Raw genomic sequence first — 24,324 nt, forward strand, 5'->3', positions numbered from 1 at the left:
AGAAATACAAATCTGACAAATTCTAGCCTTACATTACTCATGAAAAGCATTTTTATATCTGTTTCTATTTATAGTTTCCTTCACCTCCTTTCCTGTAAACTGTTGCAGGACAGGAAGTAATGGTAAATTTCTCATATAGGAGCCCAGAATGACAGTAAAAACCTGCTATCCTTCCCCCCACCCAAAATTAGGAAGGTTTTGCCTGACAGGACACTCTTAACCAAAACCAATGACCTCCTGCTTTCAAGCTCTCTCATTTCCTCCTCCCATGCTCGTCTCCAGGATTTCTCCAGAGCCTCTCCCATCCTCTGGAACTCGCTACCTCCATCTATCTGGCTATCCCCTACTCTTGCTACCTTCAGGCAATCCCTGAAAACTCATCTCTTCAGGAAAGCCTATCACATCTCCAACTAATCTCCTACCACTTCCACCAGCTCATTCCCCACAGTTACAACCTTTTGTACCACCTGCCCCACCCTATTAGACTGTAAGCTCTTCTGAGCAGGGCCCTCTTAATCCTATTGTGTTGTATTATAACTGTATTGTCTCCCTTTTATATTGTAAAGCGCTGCGTAAACTGTTGGCGCTATATAAATCCTGAATAATAATAATAATAATACCACATTTCAGAGGTAATATAGGAGTCTATTTATAAAACATTTGCTGGACAAATCACGCACATTCATGCAGACTGAACAAATTTTGACTGTAATTTCTCTAATAGATTAATTCCTATGATCTCCAGCTACCTCTATTGGCCAAAACACGGTATAGTTTTCTGAAATACCTCAGTGAGAATGTGTGTGTGTGACATTTGTCCAACAAATGTTTTATAAATAGACCCATTTGTGTTAAATATATGCTAAAAATATATTTTGTTTTAAGTGAATATGTTTTAAGCCTGAATCACTTGTTTATTGCATATCTTGTCTCATGAATTTGTGTTTCCTCTTATTTTGCATTACTAAAAAGGCACAGTGTTGGGAACCAAATATTTGAGATTGGGTGAGGGTTACTAATGAGTGGATTATTCAGACTGAAAATTGAAACCCAAGGTATCGGCTGGCTGATTAATTAACTTTGGTCACTAACCTGAAGTATGTTTTGCTGATCAAAAAGTCAAAATTCCTTATTTGCATAAATGCAAACCCAAGTATTGAGGCAAGAGCATCAGCATGACAATTCTATCGTCAGGAGGAGAACTCTGCATTGGTGACCCCTATGTTTTTCTCCTGACATGTTTCCTTTGTAAAAATATATTTTCTGTAAGATTTTGTGTATTCTGTGCCTACTCTAGTGTGTATTTCCTAGTTATAATTTCTAATATTTTTGCTAATGTTTCTTGTTTTTAACAGATTTTTTCATTAATTGTGTATTTAATTTAACAGATAACTCTCCTAAAGAAGACACTCCTACGGGTAGTACCGATTCCCTTTCACCTCAGTCTCTCACTCCTACAGCCATGTGCAGTGATCCTGGTTTTGAGGAAAACCATCTTATTACAGACACCAGTGATCTTCTGGAGTGGGCCAGCTCTGAGTAAGTGTTTTTTTTTTTCTTTCTTTCTTCCTGCTACCCATTTTACATCATGATTTACACCAAAACTTTCTGGTTGCTACAAGACAATTCCCATAGATTGAGTCTCTGAATGACAATCCAGAATTTCAAACACATGCCAGATAGACAAACTTGTGTTCCATTATTTGTGGAATAGTCTAGTTTTTGGGCAAAAAAAAAAAGAGAAACAGAAATGGTCTAAAAACAGTCTGTATTCAAAAATGCTAATGTATTGATTTAAAAAATACAACAAATAGGCATAATATACCCTGAAAAAATGTTTTACTCAGTAATTTGACAGCATGACAACTTTGTCATCCAACCATCCACCGCTCATCCTAGCGCACATCAAGCATTCAAGTGGAATTCCAGCCAAATTCTAACTAAGCCTAAACCTACTCCCACCTCCATTCTAAGACTATTCGATCTACCCTGTAAAAGAAAAGATGCCTCTAAATACCAATTCTAAATCCGGTCCGAACGCTGGCTTCAGTGTGGAGGAGAGGCAGTGACAATATCTGCAGAGCGTGGGCGAATATGTCACCCATAGGATTGCTGTGGGACATCCGTTGTCGGCTGTCCCTCTTCTAAACTGAAGCCGGCACTGGAACTTGATCATGTGACTGGACCAGCTTCACAATAGATAAGTCTTAGAATGGGGGTGGGGGTAGATTTAGGCTCAGTTAAAACCAAAATGTACTGGTACCGAGTGCATGATTTAATGAAATAGAACTGGACTAGTGATCAAACAATGTCATGACCTCACCATGGTTGTATGTATATAAGCACTTCCAGAGCAAGGGTCTGGTGTAATGGATGCACAGTGATGTTCACTTGGAAAATTCCTGGCAGTGAAGAACGTCCTCTGAAGCTATGCGCTACTAAACAAAGTCCACCTTTTCAAAATTCCAGTCCTAGAATATCCATTATATGTTTAGGCAGGCTTGTTCATACATTTTATCATACAAAGTGCAGTAGGAGATGGACACCCAATAGCTAACAAAAGCAGAGGTCATAAGCTTAAGCCATATCCACACTGAGAAAAAGTAAGCAACAGGTAAAACCACAAATCCAGTAGGGAAGACGCATGAGCAAAGCCACAAAGAGTTGAAGCTGCTAAAGTTAGTTTGAGCCAACAATGCTTTAAAACATCAACAAGCAACTAGCAAGTGCATATACATGATGAGGGCAGCAGGCCAGGATGAGAAATTGACCTGCAGCTAGTGTTGCCAACCCCCCAAAGTGAAATTTACTTACAGGATGCCAAAATTTATAAATTTATTTTTTTACTGGCGGAAATCGTGAAATTTACTGACAGAGCCCGTTTTCAGTGCTAAACCGTGCAAACATCAATATTTATACATGTAGCTAGTGCTATTAGCAATGTGTTTTAAGTTAAACAAAAGTAAAAAAACATATTTTTCCATTTACATGAAGGTCAGGTTAATCGAACCCAGCCAGCACAGCATTCCCCCATATATCAGATTGTGCAGGATTCCCCCTTACAATGCAAGGGAACTTTGACATAAAAGGGAATGCTGCAGATCATGATCTAAGTGGGAACTCATGTAAGGGGGGCTCTGGTGACCAGGGACCACCTTATATCAGAGTCCACTGCGTTCCCCTTTACATCAGGGTCTGCAGTATTGCCCTTTACATGAGAGTTCCCCTTTACATTGAGGTCCATAGAGTTCCCCCTTGCACTGTAAGGGGGAATCCTGCAGACTCTTGATGTAAAGAGGAATGCCAGGAACTCTGATGTGGGGGGGACTCTGGTGACCAGAGGCCACCTTCCGAAGAGTGAATACACAAAGGTAAGGGGGTTCCTGATATAAGGGGGAACCTCTATATCCATGCCCCCTTACATGCCTCAGACTGGCCTGGCGGTGCTGTCACTGAAGACCTCTCAGGTGCACCATGCAGGGCTCAGACAGCTCCAGCTTAACGGTTCTGTTTTTATCCTATAGTCTCCTCTCCACAGTCCACATACGTCTGACTCCTCCCGTGACCCCCCCCCCCCCCCCACCCATCCCCATGGCGCTCCCACTCTTGACTCCTCTCCAGACTCCCTCAGACTGCAGACATGATAAAAGACGAGTTGGTCAGAGATCGCAGACATGATACAGGAGGTGGTTAGAGGCTGCAGACATGATGCACAAGGTGGTCCAAGGCTATGAATATGATACAGGAGATGGTCAGAGGTTGCGGGCATGATGCAGGAGGTGGTCAGAGGCTGCGGGCATGATGCAGGAGGTGGTCAGAGGCTGCGGGCATGATGCAGGAGGTGGTCAGAGGCTGCGGGCATGATGCAGGAGGTGGTCAGAGGCTGTGGGCATGATGCAGGAGGTGGTCAGAGGCTGCGGGCATGATGCAGGAGGTGGTCAGAGGCTGCGGGCATGATGCAGGAGGTGGTCAGAGGCTGCGGGCATGATGCAGGAGGTGGTCAGAGGCTCCGGACATGATGCAGGAGGTGGACATGATACAGGAGGTGATCAGAGGCTGCATACATGATACAGGAGGTGGTTAGACGCTGCAGACATTGTACAAGAGGTGGTCAGAGACTGCAGACATTGTACAGGAGGTGGTCAGAGACTGCAGACATTGTACAGGAGGTGGTCAGACTGCAGACATGGTACAGGAGATGGTCAGAAGCTGCGGACATGGTACAGGAGGCGGTCAGAGGCTGGAATTCACGGGCTGCCTGTAAATTACCAGGCAGTTGGCAACACTGCCCCACACAGTAGTGTCATCTGCCTCCTTCCTTCAACCTCCCCCACAGTCGTGTCCTATCTGCCCCCCTTCAGTCCCCAGCCAGCAACCAAACTTTACCTAGCATTAGCAAGCACTTACAGAGGGGGGGGGGGTCAAGGGCCAGGGGAGCTCTGCCTCTGACTTTCACAGTGCCGCTGCCAGTGTGCCTAGCCTGCTGCCTGCCTGAGCTGGTGAGAGTGACTAGTCACCACAATTTTATTTCATAATTTCCCAATTCCCACTGTCACCACTGCCCCCACCTGATGGGATTGCATGCCTGTCTGACTGTGTCTCTGAGTCACTCGCTCTGTCTCTGAGTAACTGACCTTATGCATGCAGTAGTGTGTGCTAGCACTGCTGGCCAGGGCCTGGTTTGTGTCCGTTCGGAACCAAGTCTGTATTGTCAGTCTGAGTCTCCCTCTCCCATCCCACACGCCAGCCCACTGCACTGTCCACTCCATGAGGCTCCTCCGTCCGCCCATTTGGCTCCTGGTGTTTTATAGGCCAGCGGCAGTGTTTATCAGGAAATGCAGCATAACATCCTCACGGGCGGGGTGTGGACGGCTCACCTCCTGGTAGTGAATAAAAAAATATTACAACGCACACATGCAAAAAAGACATTTACCTCCCAGCAAGGCTAGTTTAAAACACCTAAACATTTTCAAAAAACCATTATCAAAAATGATGGGGATTTAGTCACACCATATTGCTATATGGTGCTAAGCCCACTTACTGCGACAAAGTACCCCATGATTAGTGGGTCCTACACTATCCATAGATTAGGAGATCCTGCTTCTCTGAACCATGAGAGCAATACACTCTTTTATATGGGAGAACTTTGAGGTCTCCACCCATGACACAAGTGGACACTAATGAGAGGTACTTAATGAGGGAGTGGGGTGCTCCTCACCCAAAAGGATTTGGTCAGAATCCATACAATAGACAAACAAAATATTTGGGGGGCACACCCTAAAATATGCATTAAAGATGGTGCAGCCATAAGACCATACAGCAGAACAAAAAATATTACAGCGCACACATGCAAAAAAGACATTTACCTCCAGCAAGGCTAGTTTAAAACACCTAAACATTATCAAAAAATATGGGGATTTGGTCACACCATATTGCTATATGGTGCTTAAGCCCACTTACTGCGACAAAGTACCCCATGATTAGTGGGTCCTACACTATCCATAGATTGGGAGATCCTGCTTCTCTGAACCATGAAGAGCAATACTCTTCTACAAGTATATGGGAGAACTTTGAGGTCTCCACCCATGACACAAGTGGACACTAATGAGAGGTACTTAATGAAGGAGTGGGGTGCTCTTATGTACGCACTATGTGTGCTAGCACTGCTGGCCAGGGCCTGGTGTGTGTCCGTTCGGAACCCTGGGGTCCAAGTCTGTATTGCCAGTCTGAGTCTCCCTCTCCCGTCCCACACACGCCAGCCCACTGCATTGTCCACTCCATGAGGCTCCTCCGTCCACCCATTTGGCTCCTGGCGTTTCATAGGCCAGTGGCAGTATTTAGCAGGAAATGCACCATAACATCACGGGCGGGGTGGGGCGTGGACGGCTTGCCTCCTGGTAGCGAATAGATGCACAGCCTCTGTTAGACCCACCCCCTGGCGGCCGAGCACTGACCCCCCCCCCCCCCCCCCCCCACGGACGAATGCAGGGTCAACTAATGATCGGATCGTCTTGGGAATTTCTGGAGCTGCACATGTGCAGTTCTGACCCGAGCCAGTTGCAGTCATTTTTTTTCCTGCCACTTGTCTCCAGCTACAGGCCAAAATGTGCCCTGTTTTTTCAGGCTGCCCGTAAAAATACAGGTGGTTGGCAACACTGCCTGCAGCCCTCCTCATCAGTGTCCCAGAGGTGTCTGGGTGGAGTGACTCCAGTCAGCAAGTCATATTACCAGCGTGAAGGGCATTTGGCCTATTTCCTTATCTAAGGTGAAATCGACACAGCGCGGAGAATGAGTTTACAACTTTGGAAAGTTTACAATGTCCATGGTGGTTTCACATTGTTTCAGAGCTACTCCAGTTCCATTTCATTATATCATACACCGGGGGTGCCCATGGGAGCACTCTGCTGTGGCCCCCACCTCCTGCATTGGGACGGCGAGTAGGTAAGCCCAGATCGCAGGCTGCTGACCCGCCATCCCAGAGCATCAGTGTTCTGAATGGAGCCAGCGCTAGAGGAAGCACGGCTGCGGAGGCAGCAGAGCCGCATAAGCCGATGCTTCCTGTATAGTGCCAGCTGTTGTCACAGGCAGATTGATACCAATTGCACTCCACCTGGGATAGAAACAGCCAGCAATACCTGGAGCAAGGGAGATTCCTGAATAAAAGATTGTTATTAAAGGTCAGTTTATATTCTAAAATCACAGTGTATATATGGGCATATCTCTTCTGCAGTGGTTACTGAGCTGCTTTCAAACTGATCTGCAGGTGCACTGCGGTTACCTGCACTTACCCATAGACTTCTGTTATTACCTGCGGGTTTGGTGCACTTTCAGAAGGTGCACCACACCTGCAGGTCTATGGCAAAGTTCAACTAACACGCAGGAAAGCCACAGGTGCACTGCGCTGCAACCCACTGTGCAGCAAAACCCGCAACACATCAGTGTGAAAGCAGCCTTAAGCCCCTTTCACACAATCGGTCTGATAGGTTCCCCCTGTCCATTTTTCAGGCAGATACAGTTGGACCCTCCATTTACTTCTATGGAGCTGCAGATGTGAACAGATTTGTGTCCATTTACACCCACCTACCTCCAATCCGATCCACTAAAAAAAACAGAAGGGGACCCATCCCCTTCCATCTGGGCGGATCAGAGGGCCCATAGAGTAGAGTGGGTCGTGTGTCAGTTACACACATGCAGAGTGGACACGGACCTGTCATCCGCCTGCTCCGCACATTGTGGCCTGCGACCGCTTAAGTGGTCCTCGCTCTTTAAATGGTTGGGCACTGCGTCATACACATATGGTTTCAGTACTTTCTGTTTTCGGCTTGCACACCACACCTAGATTGATGGCCCTTCCTAAATAAGAGGCGCTGTCTGTTTATATTCTAGCCATTGCCCATCTTTTTTTAAACCGCATCTTTGTCACCACATGCAGTGGCACAACAATGTGTTTTATTTGATATTGTCTAGAAATATAGCAGGAAAGGTCTTGAGCCGTTTGCGTTACACATTTGCTAGCTTCATGGAATCATAAATGCACATCCCTTTAAAAAGCCCAGAGAGGTAGCTACTTATGAATGTAAAAGCTAAGTTGGGATTTACTGTTCCAGACTCTAAGAGCCCTTTCACACTGAGCTGCGCCGGGCGTCAGTGGTAAAGCGCTGCTAGTTTTAGGGGCGCTTTACACTTTTAACACCCGGTAGTGGCCGAAAAAGGGTTAAATGTGCCTGAAAAGCGCCTCTGCCCATTCATTTAAATGGACAGGGGCGGTGGAGGGAGCGGTATATACACCGCTCCTCCACCACCCCAAAGATGCTGCTTGCAGGACTTTTTCTAACGTCCTGCAAGCGCACTGCCCCAGTGTGAAAGCACTCGGGGGCTTACACTGGGGTTGCAGGGGAAGCGTTTTACAGGTGCTATTTATAGCCCAAAAGCGCCTGAAAAATGCTCCAGTGTGAAAGGGGTCTTACTGCACTGGCTTTTTAATTTGTTTAAATGTGATTTGTCAAGTCACTTATAAATTTCTGCCTGTGGATGTTCTATATTATTACCTTGTTGATCTTGCCTGTGCTGTTCTTCCTACAAGTAAACTGACCACGGTAAGCATATCGGCGAAACCATGCTAGTGTGGTCAGTTTACGTCTTCAGTCAGTCTGTTGAAGATACAGGCACGCTGGGCAAAAGTACAGCACGCATGTATCTTCTGTAGTCCGTCCACAGTCATGCCCCCCGCCCATCCCTTCTGCCTTGACTTGACAGCTCATTCCCCTGCAGCCACTTCTCCCCATCTCTTTCCTGTAATGAAGTACATGTCCCATAACTGGAGACCCCTACTAGCAGGTGCATGCATTGCTGTAGAAGCTATAGCGATCTCGTGACTTGCATTAATGAAGCCAGAGAAAGCAATAAAGGAAAGTTTTAAAAAAAGGGTTCAAAACTACATAATGATACTAAAGTCTCTTTTTTTTTTTTTTTCCTTAAAAACTATAAACATGGTATTACCTACAAAACAAAAACACAAATTGATATATGCAATTGTTTGCATATTGACAACTTTAAACTGAGATTTTTCACTTCTTTTATTCATATGCACATTTGTTTTGCACTTTTTATTGATTTGAAGGAGAGTGTTCATGCACATATATATTTGCAATTTAATTTGTTACCCAAGTCAAAATTTATGGTTAACTTTAACCGCTTCAGCCCCAGAAGATTTTACCCCCTTCCTGACCAGAGCACTTTTTGCGATACGGCACTGCGTCGCTTTAACTGACAATTGCGCGGTCATGCGACGTTGTACCCAAACAAAATTGACGTCCTTTTTTTTCCACAAATTAGAGCTTTCTTTTGGTGGTATTTGATCACCTCTGCGGTGTTTATTTTTTGCGCTATAAACAAAAAAAGAGAGACAAAAAAGCAATATTTTTTACTTTTTGCTATAATTTATATCCCCCCAAAGTATTTAAAAAAAACACATTTTTCCTTAGTTTAGGCCAATATGTATTCTTCTACATATTTTTGGTAAAAAAATCGCAGTAAGCGTATATTGGTTAGGGGATAGTTTTATGGCATTTTTATTAGTAATGGCGACAATCTGCAATTTTTTATCATGACTGTAAGATTATGGTGGACACATCAGACACTTTTGACACTATTTTGGGACCATTTTCATTTATTCAGCAATCAGTGCTATAAAAATCCACTGATTACTGTGTAAATGACACTGGCAGGGAAGGGGTTAAACACTAGGGGGGCGATCAAGGGGTTAAGTGTGTCCTAGGGAGTGATTCTAACTGGGGGTTGGGCTACCATTGACATGACAGCGATCACTGCTCCCAATGACAGGGAGCAGTAGATCCCTGTCATGTCACTAGGCAGAACGGGGAAATGCCTTATTTACATAGGCATCTCCCCGTTCTGCAGCTCCGTGACGCGATCGCTTGGACACCGGCGGACATCGAGTTCGCAGGTCCTGCGGGCATGGTCACGCTGTACGCGGCGTGCCTGCACGCCCGCTAGCCCCGCCAATTAAATTAAAGGGGATGTACAGGTACGCCTATTTGCCCACCGCTGACATTGTGCTGACGTATATCGGCGCGCAGCGGTCGGCAAGTGGTTAATCACTTCACCTGACGTAGCATTAGTTCACAATATTTTGTTAAAGGAACAGCGCACCATTATTTTTTGTTTGTTTAAATCCCTTTCCTGTATTTGAGTTGCAGCATTTCTAACCCTTTTTTGACCAGTGCAGAGTTACTTGTTGGCTATATGTTGTTCTTACCTGCTCTGTTTTGCACAGAGCAGCCCTGATCCTCTTCTCAGGTGCCTCGCTGGCGCTCCTGGCCCCTCCCTCCTGTCGAGTGCCCCCCCAGCAAGCACAGTTTGGCCCTGTCCCCTCTCTCTCCTGATTGGCTAACTGAATTTGATAGCAGCGGGAGCCAATGGCGCCGCTGCTATGTCTCAGCCAATCAGATGGGAGAGTCCTGGGCAGCCGAGGCACTCGTGCACATCGCTGTATAGAGCTATGCCTCATGTAAGTATTAGGGGGGCTGCTACACACAGAAGGTTTTGTTATCTTAAAGTGGTTGTAAACCCTGTAGAACAACTTTTACCTACAGGTAAGCCTATAATAAGGCTTACCTGTAGATACCGTGAATTTCTCCTAAACTTGCACAGTTTAGGAGATATTCACTGTATGCGCACTGAAGAAACGGCTCGCTCGTGACGTTTCTTCAGCTGCTGTGCCGTTACTGGCGGCTCCCGCACGCAAGCGTGACATCATCGCGGCTCTAAGCAATCACAGCGCTGGAGCCTGCGAACCCGGAAATAACTCCTGGACGACATGTTGCCGGTCACAGTGTTGTGACGGGACCACTGCAACCGCATTGTTCTAAGGTAAGTATTCCATAATGAGCTAGTATGTGATGCATACTAGCTCATTATGCCTTTTGTTTTGCAGTTTGTTTTTTTTTGTTTTTTTATCAGGGTTGACAACCACTTTAATGCATAGAATGCATTAAGATAAAAAACCTTCTGCCTTTACAACCAGTTTAAGTCCCAGCTAGCTCATGTTTGGCTTTTTACCCACTTCTAAACTTGTTTGTAAAGGCTCTTTTTTTTTTTTTTTTTTTAAATCACAAACATGTTATCCCTACCTCCTCTGTGCAGTTGGTTTTGCACAGGGCAGCCCAGATCCTCCTCTTCTCAGGTCCCTCTTTGCTGCTCCTGGCCCCTCCCTCCTTTGAGTGCCCCTCAGCCAGCAGCTTGCTACAGGGGGCACCCAAGTCAGAGTTCCGTGTATCCACCCAGACACAGAGCCCCAACCTGGCCCACTCCCTCTCTCCCCTGATTGGCTCACTGACTTTGACAGCCGTGGGAGCCAATGGCGCCACTGCTGTCTCCTCCAATCAGGAAAAGTGTCCTGGATGGCTGGGGAGATTGTGGACATTGCTGGAGAGAGAATGAGCTCAAGTAGGTAATAAGGAGGGTGCTGGGGGTTGTAAACCCTCATGTTTTTTCACCTTAATGCATCCTATGCATTAAGGTGAAAAAACTTCTGTCACTGACCGGCTCCCCAGCCCCCCGTTTTACTCAATCAAATCCAATGGGGGCCAGGGCAGAGTCCTACATTCCGCATCAATGGACGCCCGCAAGGTAACTTCCTGGGGGAGAGCTTTTCCTAGGGGGTTATACAATGCGGGGAGGAGCTACCAGCGCCGCAGGGGGACCCCAGAAGTCGAGGATCGGGGCCACTCTGTGCAAAACGAACTGCTCAGTGGAGGTAAGTATTACATGTTTGTTATTTAAAAAAAAAAATAAAAACGAAGCCTTACAATCACTTTACTGCATAGAATGCATTAAGATAAAAAACCTTCTGCCTTTACAACTCCTTTATGAGTTAATGATTTAAAAAAAAATAAATCATTTTTCCTCAATCCCTATCTTTCTAAACTTAGTCTTCTATCCTGGGCTTACAAATGTCTATCAAATCCATAGGTATACGTTGCAGTTCTGGAAGTGTCAGTACACTTAAACTGATAGCAGTAAAATGAGAAGCAGTGCTACGGTTACAGTCTCAAAACAAATGCATTTGAGAGAAGACACAAAGGCTGTCTTTACTTTCTCTGTTCGATTGAGACTTTTGATAGTACCTCATTTTCATCACTGAGCTCATTTTGTTACTTTCTGGTAATGATCCACTGTAGGTGCTTGTCTGAATTAGAGATGATTTGCTAAAAAGAAACACCCATTTATTTTTCCTTCACTTTCAATAATTAGCAGTAATTGGATTTCTATGGAGTTGCAGCACTGTTTACAGAGCTGGAATATTGTATCTCATGAATATATTATACTTTTGTAGCCAGACCAAATTTAATTTTTTTGTTAGTTCTAGTATTGAAGCACAGCTGTCATTTGTAGCACATCAATTGATTATTTTGATCTGTTCTGAGATGAACCCAAAAGGCCAACTGCCCCTAATGCAGGTGGCTGAGATGTTGTGCATTACTGCCTTATCCTTCCAAACAGTTCCCTTAGTAAAAGCCTCTCTGGCCATCCCTGCTGTAAACCTACAGTATATCTTTACCCATATCATACTGCATCGCTGTAGCTGTTATGTTTGCTTACCTAAAACCTAAATGGAGCCATTTGAGTAAGGCAGAGATTAATGTGGAAACTGCTGTTCTACATGGAAGCCATTCCAAATTAATCTTTTAGTAATTTTATTTTAGTAAAATGAAATCTTTACATCTTTATTTTACCCACTGCCTGCATATATATACAGTATCTCTGAAGCTTCAGTGGTGGGGATAATTCCATCAGGGTTTGTGGCTCAGCTGTACATCAGCATGGTGATAAAAGAAAAGGAATGCAGCGCTTATCTGAAATTATCTATATAACACCCTCTTAGTGAATATCTATCCCTATAGTGTATTAGAGTATATATAGAGTATAAATATATACATTTCACAGTAAAAATGTATAAGAAAGAAAGTCCATAATCATAGTGATCCAAAAAAAAATAATGAAGAAAACTGCTATAAAAAATTATACACACACACACACACTAGGGACGGAAAGTATTCAGACCCCCTTAAATTGTTCACTCTTTGTTATATTGCAGCCATTTGCTAAAATAATTTAAGGTCATTTTTTTTCTCATGAATGTACACACAGCACCCCATATTGACAGAAAAACACAGAATTGTTTTGCAGATTTATTAAAAAAGAAAAACCGAAAATATCACATGGTCCTAAGTATTCAGACCCTTTGCTCAGTATTTAGTAGAAGCACCCTTTTGATCTAATAGAGCCATGAGTCTTTTTGGGAAAGATGCAACAAGTTTTTCACACCTGGATTTGGGGATTCCTCCTTGCAGATCCTCTCCAGTTCTGTCAGGTTGGATGGTAAACGTTGGTGGACAGCCATTTTTAGGTCTCTCCAGAGATACTCAATTGGGTTTAAGTCAGGGCTCTGGCTGGGCCATTCAAGAACAGTCACGGAGTTGTGAAGCCACTCCTTCGTTATTTTAGCTGTGTGCTTAGGGTCATTGTCTTGTTGGAGGTTTTCCTCCAGGATATCCCTGTACTTGGCCGCATTCATCTTTCCCTCGAATGCAACCAGTCATCCTGTCCCTGCAGCTGAAAAACACCCTACAGCATGATGCTGCCACCACCATGCTTCACTGTTGGGACTGTATTGGACAGGTGATGAGCAGTGCCTAGAACCGCTCAGAATTAAGGCCAAAAAGTTCTATCTTGGTCTCATCAGACCAAAGAATCTTATTTCTCACCATCTTGGAGTCCAGGTGTCTTTTTAGCAAACTCCATGCAGACTTTCATGTGTCTTGCACTGAGGAGAGGCTTCCGTCGGGCCACTCTGCCATAAAGCCCCGACTGGTGGAGGGCTGCAGTGATGGTTGACTTTCTACAACTTTCTCCCATCTCCCGACTGCATCTCTGGAGCTCAGCCACAGTGATATTTGGGTTCTTCTTTACCTCTCTCACCAAGGCTCTTCTCCCCCGACAGCTCAGTTTGGCCAGACGGCCAGCTCTAGGAAGGGTTCTGGTCATCCTAAACGCCTTCCATTTAAGGATTATGAATGTCACTGTGGAACCTTAAGTGCAGCAGACATTTTTTTTTGTAACCTTGGCTAGATCTGTGCCTTGCCACAATTCTGTCTCTGAGCTCTTCAAGCAGTTCATTTGACCTCATGATTCTCATTTGCTCTGACATGCACTGTGAGCTGTAAGGTCTTTATATAGACAGGTGTGTTGCTTTCCTAATCAAGTCCAATCAGTATAATCAAACACAGCTGGACTCAAATGAAGGTGTAGAACCATCTCAAGGATGATCAGAAGAAATGGACAGCACCTGCGTTAAATATGAGTGTCACAGCAAAGGGTCTGAATACTTAGGACTATGTGATATTTCAGTTTTTCTTTTTTAATAAATCTGCAAAAATGTCAACAATTCTGTGTTTTTCTGTCAATATGGGGTGCTGTGTGTACATTAATGAGGAAAAAAAATGAACTTAAATGATTTTAGCAAATGGCTGCAATAAGCAAAGAGTGAAAAATGTAAGGGGGTCTGACACTGTGTGTGTGTATATGTATATGTGTGTATATATATATATATATATATATATATATATATATAGCAAAAAGTTCATCAGTACGAAAAATTATGACATTAAGTGATATCTTGGATGTCAATCAATTTTGTAAACATGCCACCCAGTGTGATCCTCCACCAATAGTACCAAACAAACTCACCAGATAGAATTACATGGAAGATTATAAACCAGCAACCGCGCCTTTAAGCATATACATATAGTTACCTAGTAGGAGAGGTTGAAAAAAGACACAAGTCCATCAAGTCCAACCTATGTGTGATTATATGTCAGTATTGCCTTGTATATCCCTGTATGTTTTGCTTATCTAATAGTTTTTTGAAACTATCGATGCCCCCCCGCTGAGACCACCGCCTGTGAAAAGGGAATTCCACATCCTTGTCGCTCTTACAGTAAAGTACTCTCTCTACGTAGTTTAACCACTTCAATACCAAGCACTTACGCCCCTTCCTGCCCAAGCCAATTTTCAGCTTTCTGCGCTGTTGTTGTTTAAATGACAATTGCGCGGTCATGCTACACTGTACCCAAACAGAATTTTTATCATTTTGTTCCGACAAATAGAGCTTTCTTTTGGTGGTATTTGATCACCTCTGGGGTTTTTATTTTTTGCTAAACATATAAAAGACTGAAAATTTTGAAAAAAATAAGTTTTGCTTTTGTTTCGGTTATACATTTTTGTAAATGAGTACATTTTCTCCTTCACTGATGGGCACTGATAAGGCAGCACCGATAAGGTGGCAGCAATGAGCGGGCACTGATGGGCACCGACAATGGGCACTGGTAGGCAGCACTGATGGGCACTCATGGGTGGCACTGATGGGCACTGAAAGGCTGTAAAGATGGGTACTTATGGGTGGCACTGATAGGCCGCCCTGATAGGCGGCCCTGATGGGCATTGATACGTGGCACTGATACGCGGCACTGATAGGCATCCCTGGTGGCACTGGCAGTGGTAGGCATTGTGAGTCACTGATTGGCAGCTGCCTAGGCATTGATTGGCAGCTGCCTTGGCACAGATTTGCATTTCCTTGGGGGTCTGGGGGGGCATACCTGTTGGTCCAGTGTGGATGGCAATCCTGGGGGTCCTGGGCGGCATGATGGTGGTCCTGGGCGGGATCCGAGGAGGGACTGCACTGATAAACAATCAGCGCAGACCCCCCCATCAGGAGAGCAGCCGATCGGCTCTCCTCTATTTGCGTCTGCCAGATGCAAGTGAGGAAAAGCTGATCAACGGCTCTTCCTGTTTACATTGTGATTGGACACAGCTGATCACGTGGTGAAGAGCCTCCGTCGGAGGCTCTGTACCGAGAACGGTGTAGCGTTGTGTCAGACTGACACACCGCACCACCGATCGCCGTGATGTGTGCCCCCACGGGCGCGCGGCAGCTGTTATCCTGCTGGACATCATATGACACCCAGTCAGGATAACACAACCACCACCCGGCAGCCATTTTGCTATAGGCCGAGCGGGAAGTGGTTAAGGTTAAACCTCTTTTCTTCTAATTTTAATGAGCCTCATGTCTTACTAAACTCCCTTCCGTAAAAAGTTTTCCCCAGTTGTCTTCCAGGACAGCCCTTGAGAGATGGAGTCCCTCCCATCGACCCAGGAAACACATTGCCAAACAGTTCAAAAGGCGGTCCCTCAGGTCCCTGGTCAGTCATTTGTGTTTCCTCCGTCGGAGGAACATGTTGCCAGGAACCAGGAGAAGGACTCTATCTCTCAGGGGCTGCCTGAGGGGAGCGGAGCCGCACAGGGGGACAGGGTCCTATCCAGCGGCTCCAATTTAGTCCTACCTTAAAATGCTTGGGGCTCGGGTACCGTCCAGCTGACAGGAGCAGACCCATTACCCCCCTCTTTCCAGTGCCGAGGTGTGCCAGGGGCAGGTTGGTGCAGGTTCCCCCCAGGAGCAGTGCAGATGGATTCTTCCATCACAGCTCCTTGCTGCAATAGCGGTGGGGGTCGGAGACGCCGAGCGTCATTTCCGGCGGAACCGCGTCATCCTGTGTGCCGAGACTTCCGGTTCTGGGTCTCTAGAGGCACAAGGAGGAGGGGAAAGCCCACGCTGAGGCCTACAAGTCCCGACCAGCGTCCAGCTATTCCGGACTAGTGGCGGGACCCGGAGCTCGTGAGGGGGACCATGGAGGCTACTTCCCAGGACACTCCGGTGGATGCAGGCACCAGCCAAACCCAGGTAGGCTGCTGGGCAAGCCCTTACTGTGGTTTTTTCTGGGGTTTTGTTGTAAGGCTGGGATTTGTAGTACCCCATGGTGGTGGTTACCTCACAGTCCCGGGTGTATGCAGTGGTGGTTGCAGCACAGGTGCTTTTAATGAGAGTTAAAAAGGTTCTCTGATGCTAAAATAGTTTATTCTTTATTTTAGGGTAAGGAAGCTCCAAGGGAAGACAAGTCAGGCCGCAAAAAATGCCCTAATTGTGGAAATAAGTTGTCCTCAGGCTCTAACAAAGCCTTATGCAAGCAGTGTATTGCAGGCTTACTTAAAACAGAGGCAGACTCTCCCTTGGCGAATTTCCTTGGCTCCTTTAAGGATGAGATGGCATCAACCTTTAAATCTCTCCACGAGTTAATCGCAGATGTAGGCACGTCTGCTTCCACCAGTAGAGCAGCTGCGATTTCCTTCTCACCATGCCTTACAACACCCAGTTCTGGGGAGCCCGTACAGTCAGGGAGCATAGCCCCGTGTTAGATAGCCCTGATTCCTCTGACGCAGACTCAGATGAGGATCAGGCTGTAGCTAACAAAGCCGCAAAATACAAGCTGTCTCTGGAGGATGTAGACGAGCTGTTGAGCGCTATTTATGATACGCTGTAAATTGATGAGGAAGAAACTCAATTGACCAGACATGATAAAATGTATGAGGCTCTGGGGAAAAAGAAAGCTAAGGTATTCCCTATACATAGTGTGCTTTCTGACCTTGTCCGCAAGGAATGGGCCGAGCCAGATAAAAAGGTCTTCTTCCCAAATTCCCTTAAAAGGAGATTCCCCTTTGATGAGAGCCCAGAGGCGGTCTGGAATAAAAATCCTAAACTAGACGCCCCTCTGTCCAAAGTCTCAAAACAGTCTGACCTTGCTTTTGAGGATATGGGTCATTTAAAGGACCCAATGGACAGGAAAACAGACATAGTCTTAAAAAGGGCCTGTGATGCTTCTATGGCAGGTTTAAAACCAGCTCTGGCCACTTCTTGTGTTGCCAGGAATCTGGAGTTCTGGTTAGCCCAACTAGAAGAGCATCCAAAGGCAGGCACACCTAGGGGGGAGCTCTTAAAAACCTTCCCTATGCTTTTTAAGGCGACAAGTTTCATCTCTGACGCTTCCACTGATGCCATAAAATTTAGGGCTAACACCGCGGCGCTTTCTGTCGCAGCCAGGAGGTCAGTCTGGATGAAAACTTGGGGGGGAGACACGGCGTCTAAAACACGCTTGTGCAGTGTCCCCTTTACAGGAGACCTAGTCTTCGGGCCTGAACTAGATACCGCCTTGGAAAGAACGGCGGATAAAAAGAAAACCTTTCCTATTAAAAAGAAAAATTTTCAAAGAAAATTTTTTCGTCCCTCAAAGGAACCCTCCAAATCAGAGAAGGAGTTCAAACCCAAAAAGCACTGGACAGGACAAAAAGGGAAAGGGGGCATACTTTTTAACCGCCCCAATGCAAACCCTAAACCCCAGTGACATCAGGGTCCCGGTGGGAGGAAGGTTAGTGAATTTTCTTCCACAGTGGGAAAAGATAACCTCAAACGAGTTTGTCTTGAACACTATAAAAAGAGGGTATGCGCTGGAGTTTCACAGCGATCCACCCTCAGTTTCTTGTGACAAAGCTTCCAAGGCACTCAGAAAAGGCCAAGGCCTTACCTCTGTTAATAGGGGAAATGGTGGATCAAGAGGTATTGACACCAGTCCTTATTCAGGAACAGGGGGACGGTTTTTACTCGCACATTTTTGTGGTAAAAAAGCCGTCCGGGAAGTTCAGACTAATCATTAACCTCCGACCTCTGAACCGCTCCATCCGATACAAAAAATTCCGGATGGAGTCCATCTACTCGATAAAGAATCTTCTCCAAAAAGAGGTGTTCATGGCTACCCTGGATTTAAGGGACGCCTATCTGCATATCCCAATAAGGAAGGAATGCCAGAAATTTCTTTGGATGGCGATCCAGATAGACACCAAAGTTTATCATTTCCAGTGCAGAGCACTTCCTTTCGGACTATCGTCCTCCCCGAGAATCTTTACCAAGGTTCTCGGGGAGGCATTAGTTCCGTTAAGACTACAGTCAGTCACGATTATTCCATATCTAGACGACTTACTCCTCACGGCCCATTCGGAGAAACAACTTAGTCGGGACCTAGAGTTGACACAGCTCAGCCTGAGGCAGTTGGGGTGGATAGTCAGTCTGGAAAAGTCCAAGACTACCCCAACACAGGAAATGTTGTACTTGGGTACAAGATCCTGTCAGAGCAGAGGATAGTCTTGCCGGAAGAAAAGATATTGAATCTGCGCCAGAGAATGTCTTTTCTTCAAAGCAGCGCCAAGTGTACAGTGAGGGAGGTGATGTCGGTCTTAGGACTGATGACAGCAGCCATTCCAGCTGTACAATGGGCCAGGTTCCACCAAAGAAACCTCCCAGATGTTTCTGTTGGAACAATTAAAAAACAGGGATCTGGAAGAGGAGATTTCAATCCCCTCCAGAGTAAAGCGCTCCCTCTGGTGGTGGAAGTTTTCAACTACATAGCAGCTTACTGGAGAAAACCAGTAGTGGACCTGTTTGCAAACAAGGAGAATGCAAAAGTTCCAAATTTTTGCTCGCTACACCCAGGAGATCAGCCCTGGGCAGTAGACTCCTTACAGACCCCATGGACCTTCAGTTTAGCGTATGCGTTTCCTCCGCTACACCTCATCCCGAGGGTTTTAGCGAAGTTTCTAGTAGAGGAAACGTGTTTAATCTTAGTGGCACCGTTTTGGCCCAAGAGACCATGGTTCACAACTTTGCTACGGTTAACAGGCCAACCTCCTCTGAGGCTTCCCTGCAGACCAGACCTTCTGTCACAGGGACCTCTCTTCCATCCACAAGTATCCATGCTGAATCTCTCAGCGTGGTTACTGAGGAGGAAATTTTGAGGAGCAAGGGCCTGACTGACAGAGTGATTCAGACTCTGCTTCAGAGTAGAAAACCTGTCACTCAGGCCATTTACAGGAAGGTCTGGAGAAAATTTAACAGCTGGTTGAACAGCCGAGGTGAGGTAAACATGGATACAGCAAATATCCTGCAGTTTCTCCAGGAGGGGATAGACAAAGGGCTAACTCCTAGTACTATTAAGGTCCAGATAGCGGCCTTAAGTGTATACTTAGAGAAAAGGTTGCAAGAAGATCCTTTCATTGCTAGGTTCTGTAAAGCAATCTCCAGACGCAAACCAGTTAGAGGTAACATCGCCCCATCCTGGGATCTATCAGTCGTTCTAAAGGCATTTTTGGGGTCACCTTTTGAACCTATCTCAGAGAACTCTCTAAGACTGGTCACTCTCAAGACAGTACTGCTTGTGGCAATCACTTCAGCACGCAGAGTTAGTAAAATCCAAGCCCTCTCTGTCAGAGAGCCCTTCCTCCAAATTCTGGAAGACAGAGTCATCCTAAAGACAGACCCTGGGTTCTTACCAAAGGTGGCATCTAATTTCCATAGGTCACAAGATATTGTCCTCCCTTCTTTCTGTCAGAAGGCTTCAAACGAGAAAGAAAAGTGTTTTCATTTATTAGATGTGAGGAGGTGTATCCTAGAGTATCTTAGGATAACCAATCCATTCAGAATCTCGGATTGACTTTTTGTTCTTTTTTTCCGGACAACGTAAGGGGCAAAAAGCTTCAAAAGTCACCATAGCTAGGTGATTTAGGCTAGCTATAGCAGAGGGCTATAAGACAGTAAACAAAGATCCTCCTGGGGGTATTAAAGCCCACTCCACAAGGGCATTATCAGCATCCTGGGCAGAAAGAGCTGGTGTCACCCCGGAGAAAATATGTAAAGCAGCCACGTGGTCAAGCTTTTCCATCTTTACAAGGCATTATCGACTGGACTTAATGTCCAGTTAGGATCAGGCTTTTGGGAGAAAAGTTCTCCAAGCCGTGGTCCCCCCTAATCTGGTGAGTACTTGGGTATCCTCTCAAGGGCTGTCCTGGAAGACAACTGGGGAAAACTGGAGTTAGACTTACCGGTAACTCCTTTTCCAGTGGTCTTTCAGGACAACACAATCCCACCCTTTTTTGATTATGTGAATGTACTAACATTATTACCTGTTATGGTTATGTTTTTTACAGTTCCATCCTTCGGTTCTTGGTGAATGACTGACCAGGGACCTGAGGGACCGTCTTTTGAACTGTTTGGCAATGTGTTTCCTGGGTCGATGGGAGGGACTCCATCTCTCAAGGGCTGTCCTGGAAGACCACTGGAAAAGGAATTACCGGTAAGTCTAACTCCAGTTTTATCCCTATTGTGGGGTCATTTCCAGTACATCCTTCCTGAGGACTGGTGCCCAGGACTACTGTGGACAGCAGTCCTCAGGAAGGATGTACTGGAAATAAAATTGAAATGGAAATAAAAACCAGAGTCTTGTAGAATGGGAGAATTATCTCTTTATCCCTGGAGTTAATCCCCTTTTTAATGCATGCTAATATTCAGTTTGCTTTGTTAGCAGCAGCTTGGCATTGCATGCTATTGTTGAGCTTATCTACTAGGACCCCCAGGTCCTTTTTCCATCCTAGATTCTCCCAGAGGTTCTCCCCCTAGTGTATAGATTGCATTCATATTTTTGCCACCCAAATGCGTTATTTTACATTTTTCTACATCAAACCTCATTTGCCATGTAGTTGCCCACCCCATTAATTTGTTCAGATCTTCTTGCAAGGTTTCCATATCCTGCCGAGAAGTTATTGCCCTGCTTAGCTTAGTATCGTCCGCAAATGCAGCGATTGAACTGTTTATCCCATCCTCTAGGTCGTTTATGAACAAATTAAATAGGATTGGTCCCAGAACAGAACCCTGAGGGACCCCACTACCCACCCCTGACCATTCCGAGTATTCCCCATTTATCACCACTCTCTGAACTCACCCTTGTAGCCAGTTTTCAAATCATGTACTCATCCTATGGTCCATGCCAACTGACCTTATTTTATACAGTAAACGTTTATGGGGAACTGTGTCAAATGCTTTTGCAAAATCCAGATACACCACGTCTACGGGCCTTCCTTTATCTAGATAGCAGCTCACCTCCTCATAGAAGGTTAATAGATTGGTTTGGCAAGAACGATTCTTCATGAATCCATGCTGATTACTGCTAATGATACCGTTTTCATTACTAAAATCTTGTATATAGTCCCCTATCATCCCCTCCAAGAGCTTGCATACTATTGATGTTAGGCTAACTGGTCTGTAATTCCAAGAGATGTATTTTGGGCCCTTTTTAAATATTGGTGCTACATTGGCTTTTCTCCAGTCCGCTGGTACCATTCCAGTCAGTCGACTGTCAGTAAAAATTGGGAACAATGGTCTGGCAATTACTTGACTGAGTTAAGTACCCTCGGGTGCAAGCCATCAGGTCCTGGCGATTTATTAATGTTAAGTTTCCGAAGTCTAATTCCAAGTCTGTCCTCTGTTAGCCATGAGGGTGCTCCCTGTGATGTGTCACGAGGATAAACACTGCAGTTTTGGTTACTGAAGCCCCCCGATTCCCTCGTGAAGACTGAGGAGAAGCATAAATTCTATACCTTCGCCATCTCCCCATCCTTTGTAACCAGATGTCCTTCCTCATTCTTTATGGGGCCAATATCGTCTGTCCTCCCTTTTTAACTGTTTACATGCTTAATTTCTTGGTATTTTTTTTTTTTTGCTCTTTTCCGCTATGTGTCTTTCGTGTTCTATCTTAGCTGCCCTAATTGCATCCTTGCATTTCTTGTTGCATTCTTTATAAAGTCTGAATGCTGGTGATGATCCCTCAACCTTCTCTTTTTCTTTTATATGCATTTTTACATTGAAGTTAAGCCATCCATAACTTTTGTTTGCTCTTTTAAATTTATTACCCAATGGGATGCACTCGCTAATGCCCTTATTTAATATGCTCTTAAAGCAAACCCATCTCTCCTCCGTGTTCTTTGTTTCTAAGATTTTATCCCAATTTGTGCCTTCTAGCAAGGTTCGTAGTTTAGGGAAGTTGGCCCTTTTGAGATTCAGTGTCTTTGTATTTCCCTTATGTTTCCTATTTGTGTGATTTATACTGAAGCCAATTGACCTGTGATCGCTGTTTCCTAAATTCTGTATTGTTGATAATCAGTAGATCTAGTAACGCTTTATTTCTAGTTGGTACGTCTACCATCTGACCCATGAAAGACATTTAGGAACTGGCAAGCCTTAGACGAATGTGTGGTTCCCTCCTGATAATTAAAATCCCCCATTTTAATGACACTTCCCGTCTTTGCTGCTAATCCAAATTGTGATAAGAGGTCTGTCTCCCCCTCCTCCCTCAGGTTAGGGGGTCTATAGCATACTCCCAGTATTATTTTACCCTTAGCTTCATTCCTTTGGAGCTCTACCCATAAGGATTCCACCTCCTCCCTAGCTCCCTTAGTGATGTCATCTCTCACTTTCACTTGTACATTATTTTTTATGTATAAACAGACCCCTCCCCCCTTTTTACCCTCTCTATCCCTGCGATAAAGGATACACCCTTGAATGGTTGCCAGCCAATCAAGAGAGCTGTTGAACCAGGTCTCTGAAATTCCCACAAAATTCAAATCCTCCTCGTACAACAGTATCTCTAGTTCACCCATCTTGTCCGCCAGGCTCCTGGCATTGGTGAACTTCCCACATTGCTTAGACCGGACGCATACTTTCCTCTTATTGGATGTTGCAAGATTGCAACTAGGACTTGTTACTATACTTATCTTGGGTTTATGTGCTTTAGTCAACCTATCACTAATGCCCCCAATACTACCCTCTGGGCTATGTTCCGCGCTGGCTGTCTCTACCTCTGGACCCTCCCCCCGTCGCCTAGTTTAAAAACCCCTCTAACTTTTTGGCCATCTTTACTCCAAGCAGATCTGCACCCTCCTCATTTAGGTGTAGAAGAAGTCGGCCCAGTCCTCCATGAACCCAAACCCCTCCTTGCTACACCAGCTCCTTAGCCACTTGTTTACTTCCCTAATCTCCCTATGCTTTTCTGGTGTGGCTCGAGGTACCGGTAGTATTCCTGAGAACACTACCTTTTGGAGGTCCTCTTCCTCAATTTAGCTCCCAAGTCCCTAAAATCGTTGTTTAGGACACTCCATCTGCCACTGACTTTGTCCTTGGTGCCAATGTGCACAATGGCAGCCAGGTCTTCCCCTGCCCCTCCCAGTAATCTGTCCACCAGATCCGTGATGTGCCGAACCTGAGCGTCTGGTAGACAGCATACAGTTCGGTGCTTCAGGTCTTTTTTACAGATTGCCCTCTCTGTCCTAAGAATTGAGTCCCCTACCACCAGAATCTGTCTATCCATTCCCTTCGTTCCCCCCCACTCTCACTGGAGGAGTTCTTCCCCTGGCAGCTAGGAGAGTCCCTGACTGGTTTCACCAATGTCACTCAATGGAGCGTACTTATTGTGATGCTCCAGCTCTGGATCGGCCTCCCTGGCATTTCCTCCTCTACCCTTCATGACTTTTCTGGTGCCTGCACCTCATTGTCTCCACCTTCCTCTGTGCTGGCCCCTGCCAGCACCTGCTGGGTACGTTTCTGGCTCTCCTTTAGTGTGGAGGGTCTTCTCAGTACTGACAGTTGCTTCTCTAGATTCAGAACCTGGGTTTCCAGGGAAATAATGTGCTTACATTTTCCACAGCTGTATTTGCCTTCAATCAGATAATTGAGTCACATCTCCACACCCGCCGGGCATCGTACCTATCAATTTAATGAGGATTGAGGATTATACTCTGTCCAAATTACCTAACAATGCACTACACAGGTACTCAACAAGACAATACACAGGTACTTACAAACCACGTGCACCCGCAGACCCACGTGCACTCACACTACACAGGTACTAATGGTCCCCACCACTACTCAGACAATACTCAGGTACTCACAATACTCAGGTACACACAACACTGAGGTGCTCAGAATAATAAATTAAATGCTTTAATCCAAACTTCTGTTTAGGCTGCATGCTG

The 24,324-nt window shown here is 45.4% G+C and overlaps 1 protein-coding gene across 1 annotated transcript in view; it reads left to right on the top strand.

The window, feature by feature from the left end:
* ARHGAP10 (Rho GTPase activating protein 10) overlaps positions 1–24,324 on the top strand; it is a 448,736-nt gene that overhangs the window by 381,223 nt on the left and 43,189 nt on the right. The window contains exon 21 of the mRNA XM_073604823.1: positions 1,389–1,539. Coding sequence (XP_073460924.1) covers positions 1,389–1,539 — 151 coding nt within the window. The remainder of the gene's footprint in view (positions 1–1,388; positions 1,540–24,324) is intronic.

The sequence above is a fragment of the Aquarana catesbeiana genome, linkage group LG01 (genome assembly GCF_042186555.1).
Source record: "Aquarana catesbeiana isolate 2022-GZ linkage group LG01, ASM4218655v1, whole genome shotgun sequence".
Classification (NCBI taxonomy): Eukaryota; Metazoa; Chordata; class Amphibia; order Anura; family Ranidae; genus Aquarana; species Aquarana catesbeiana.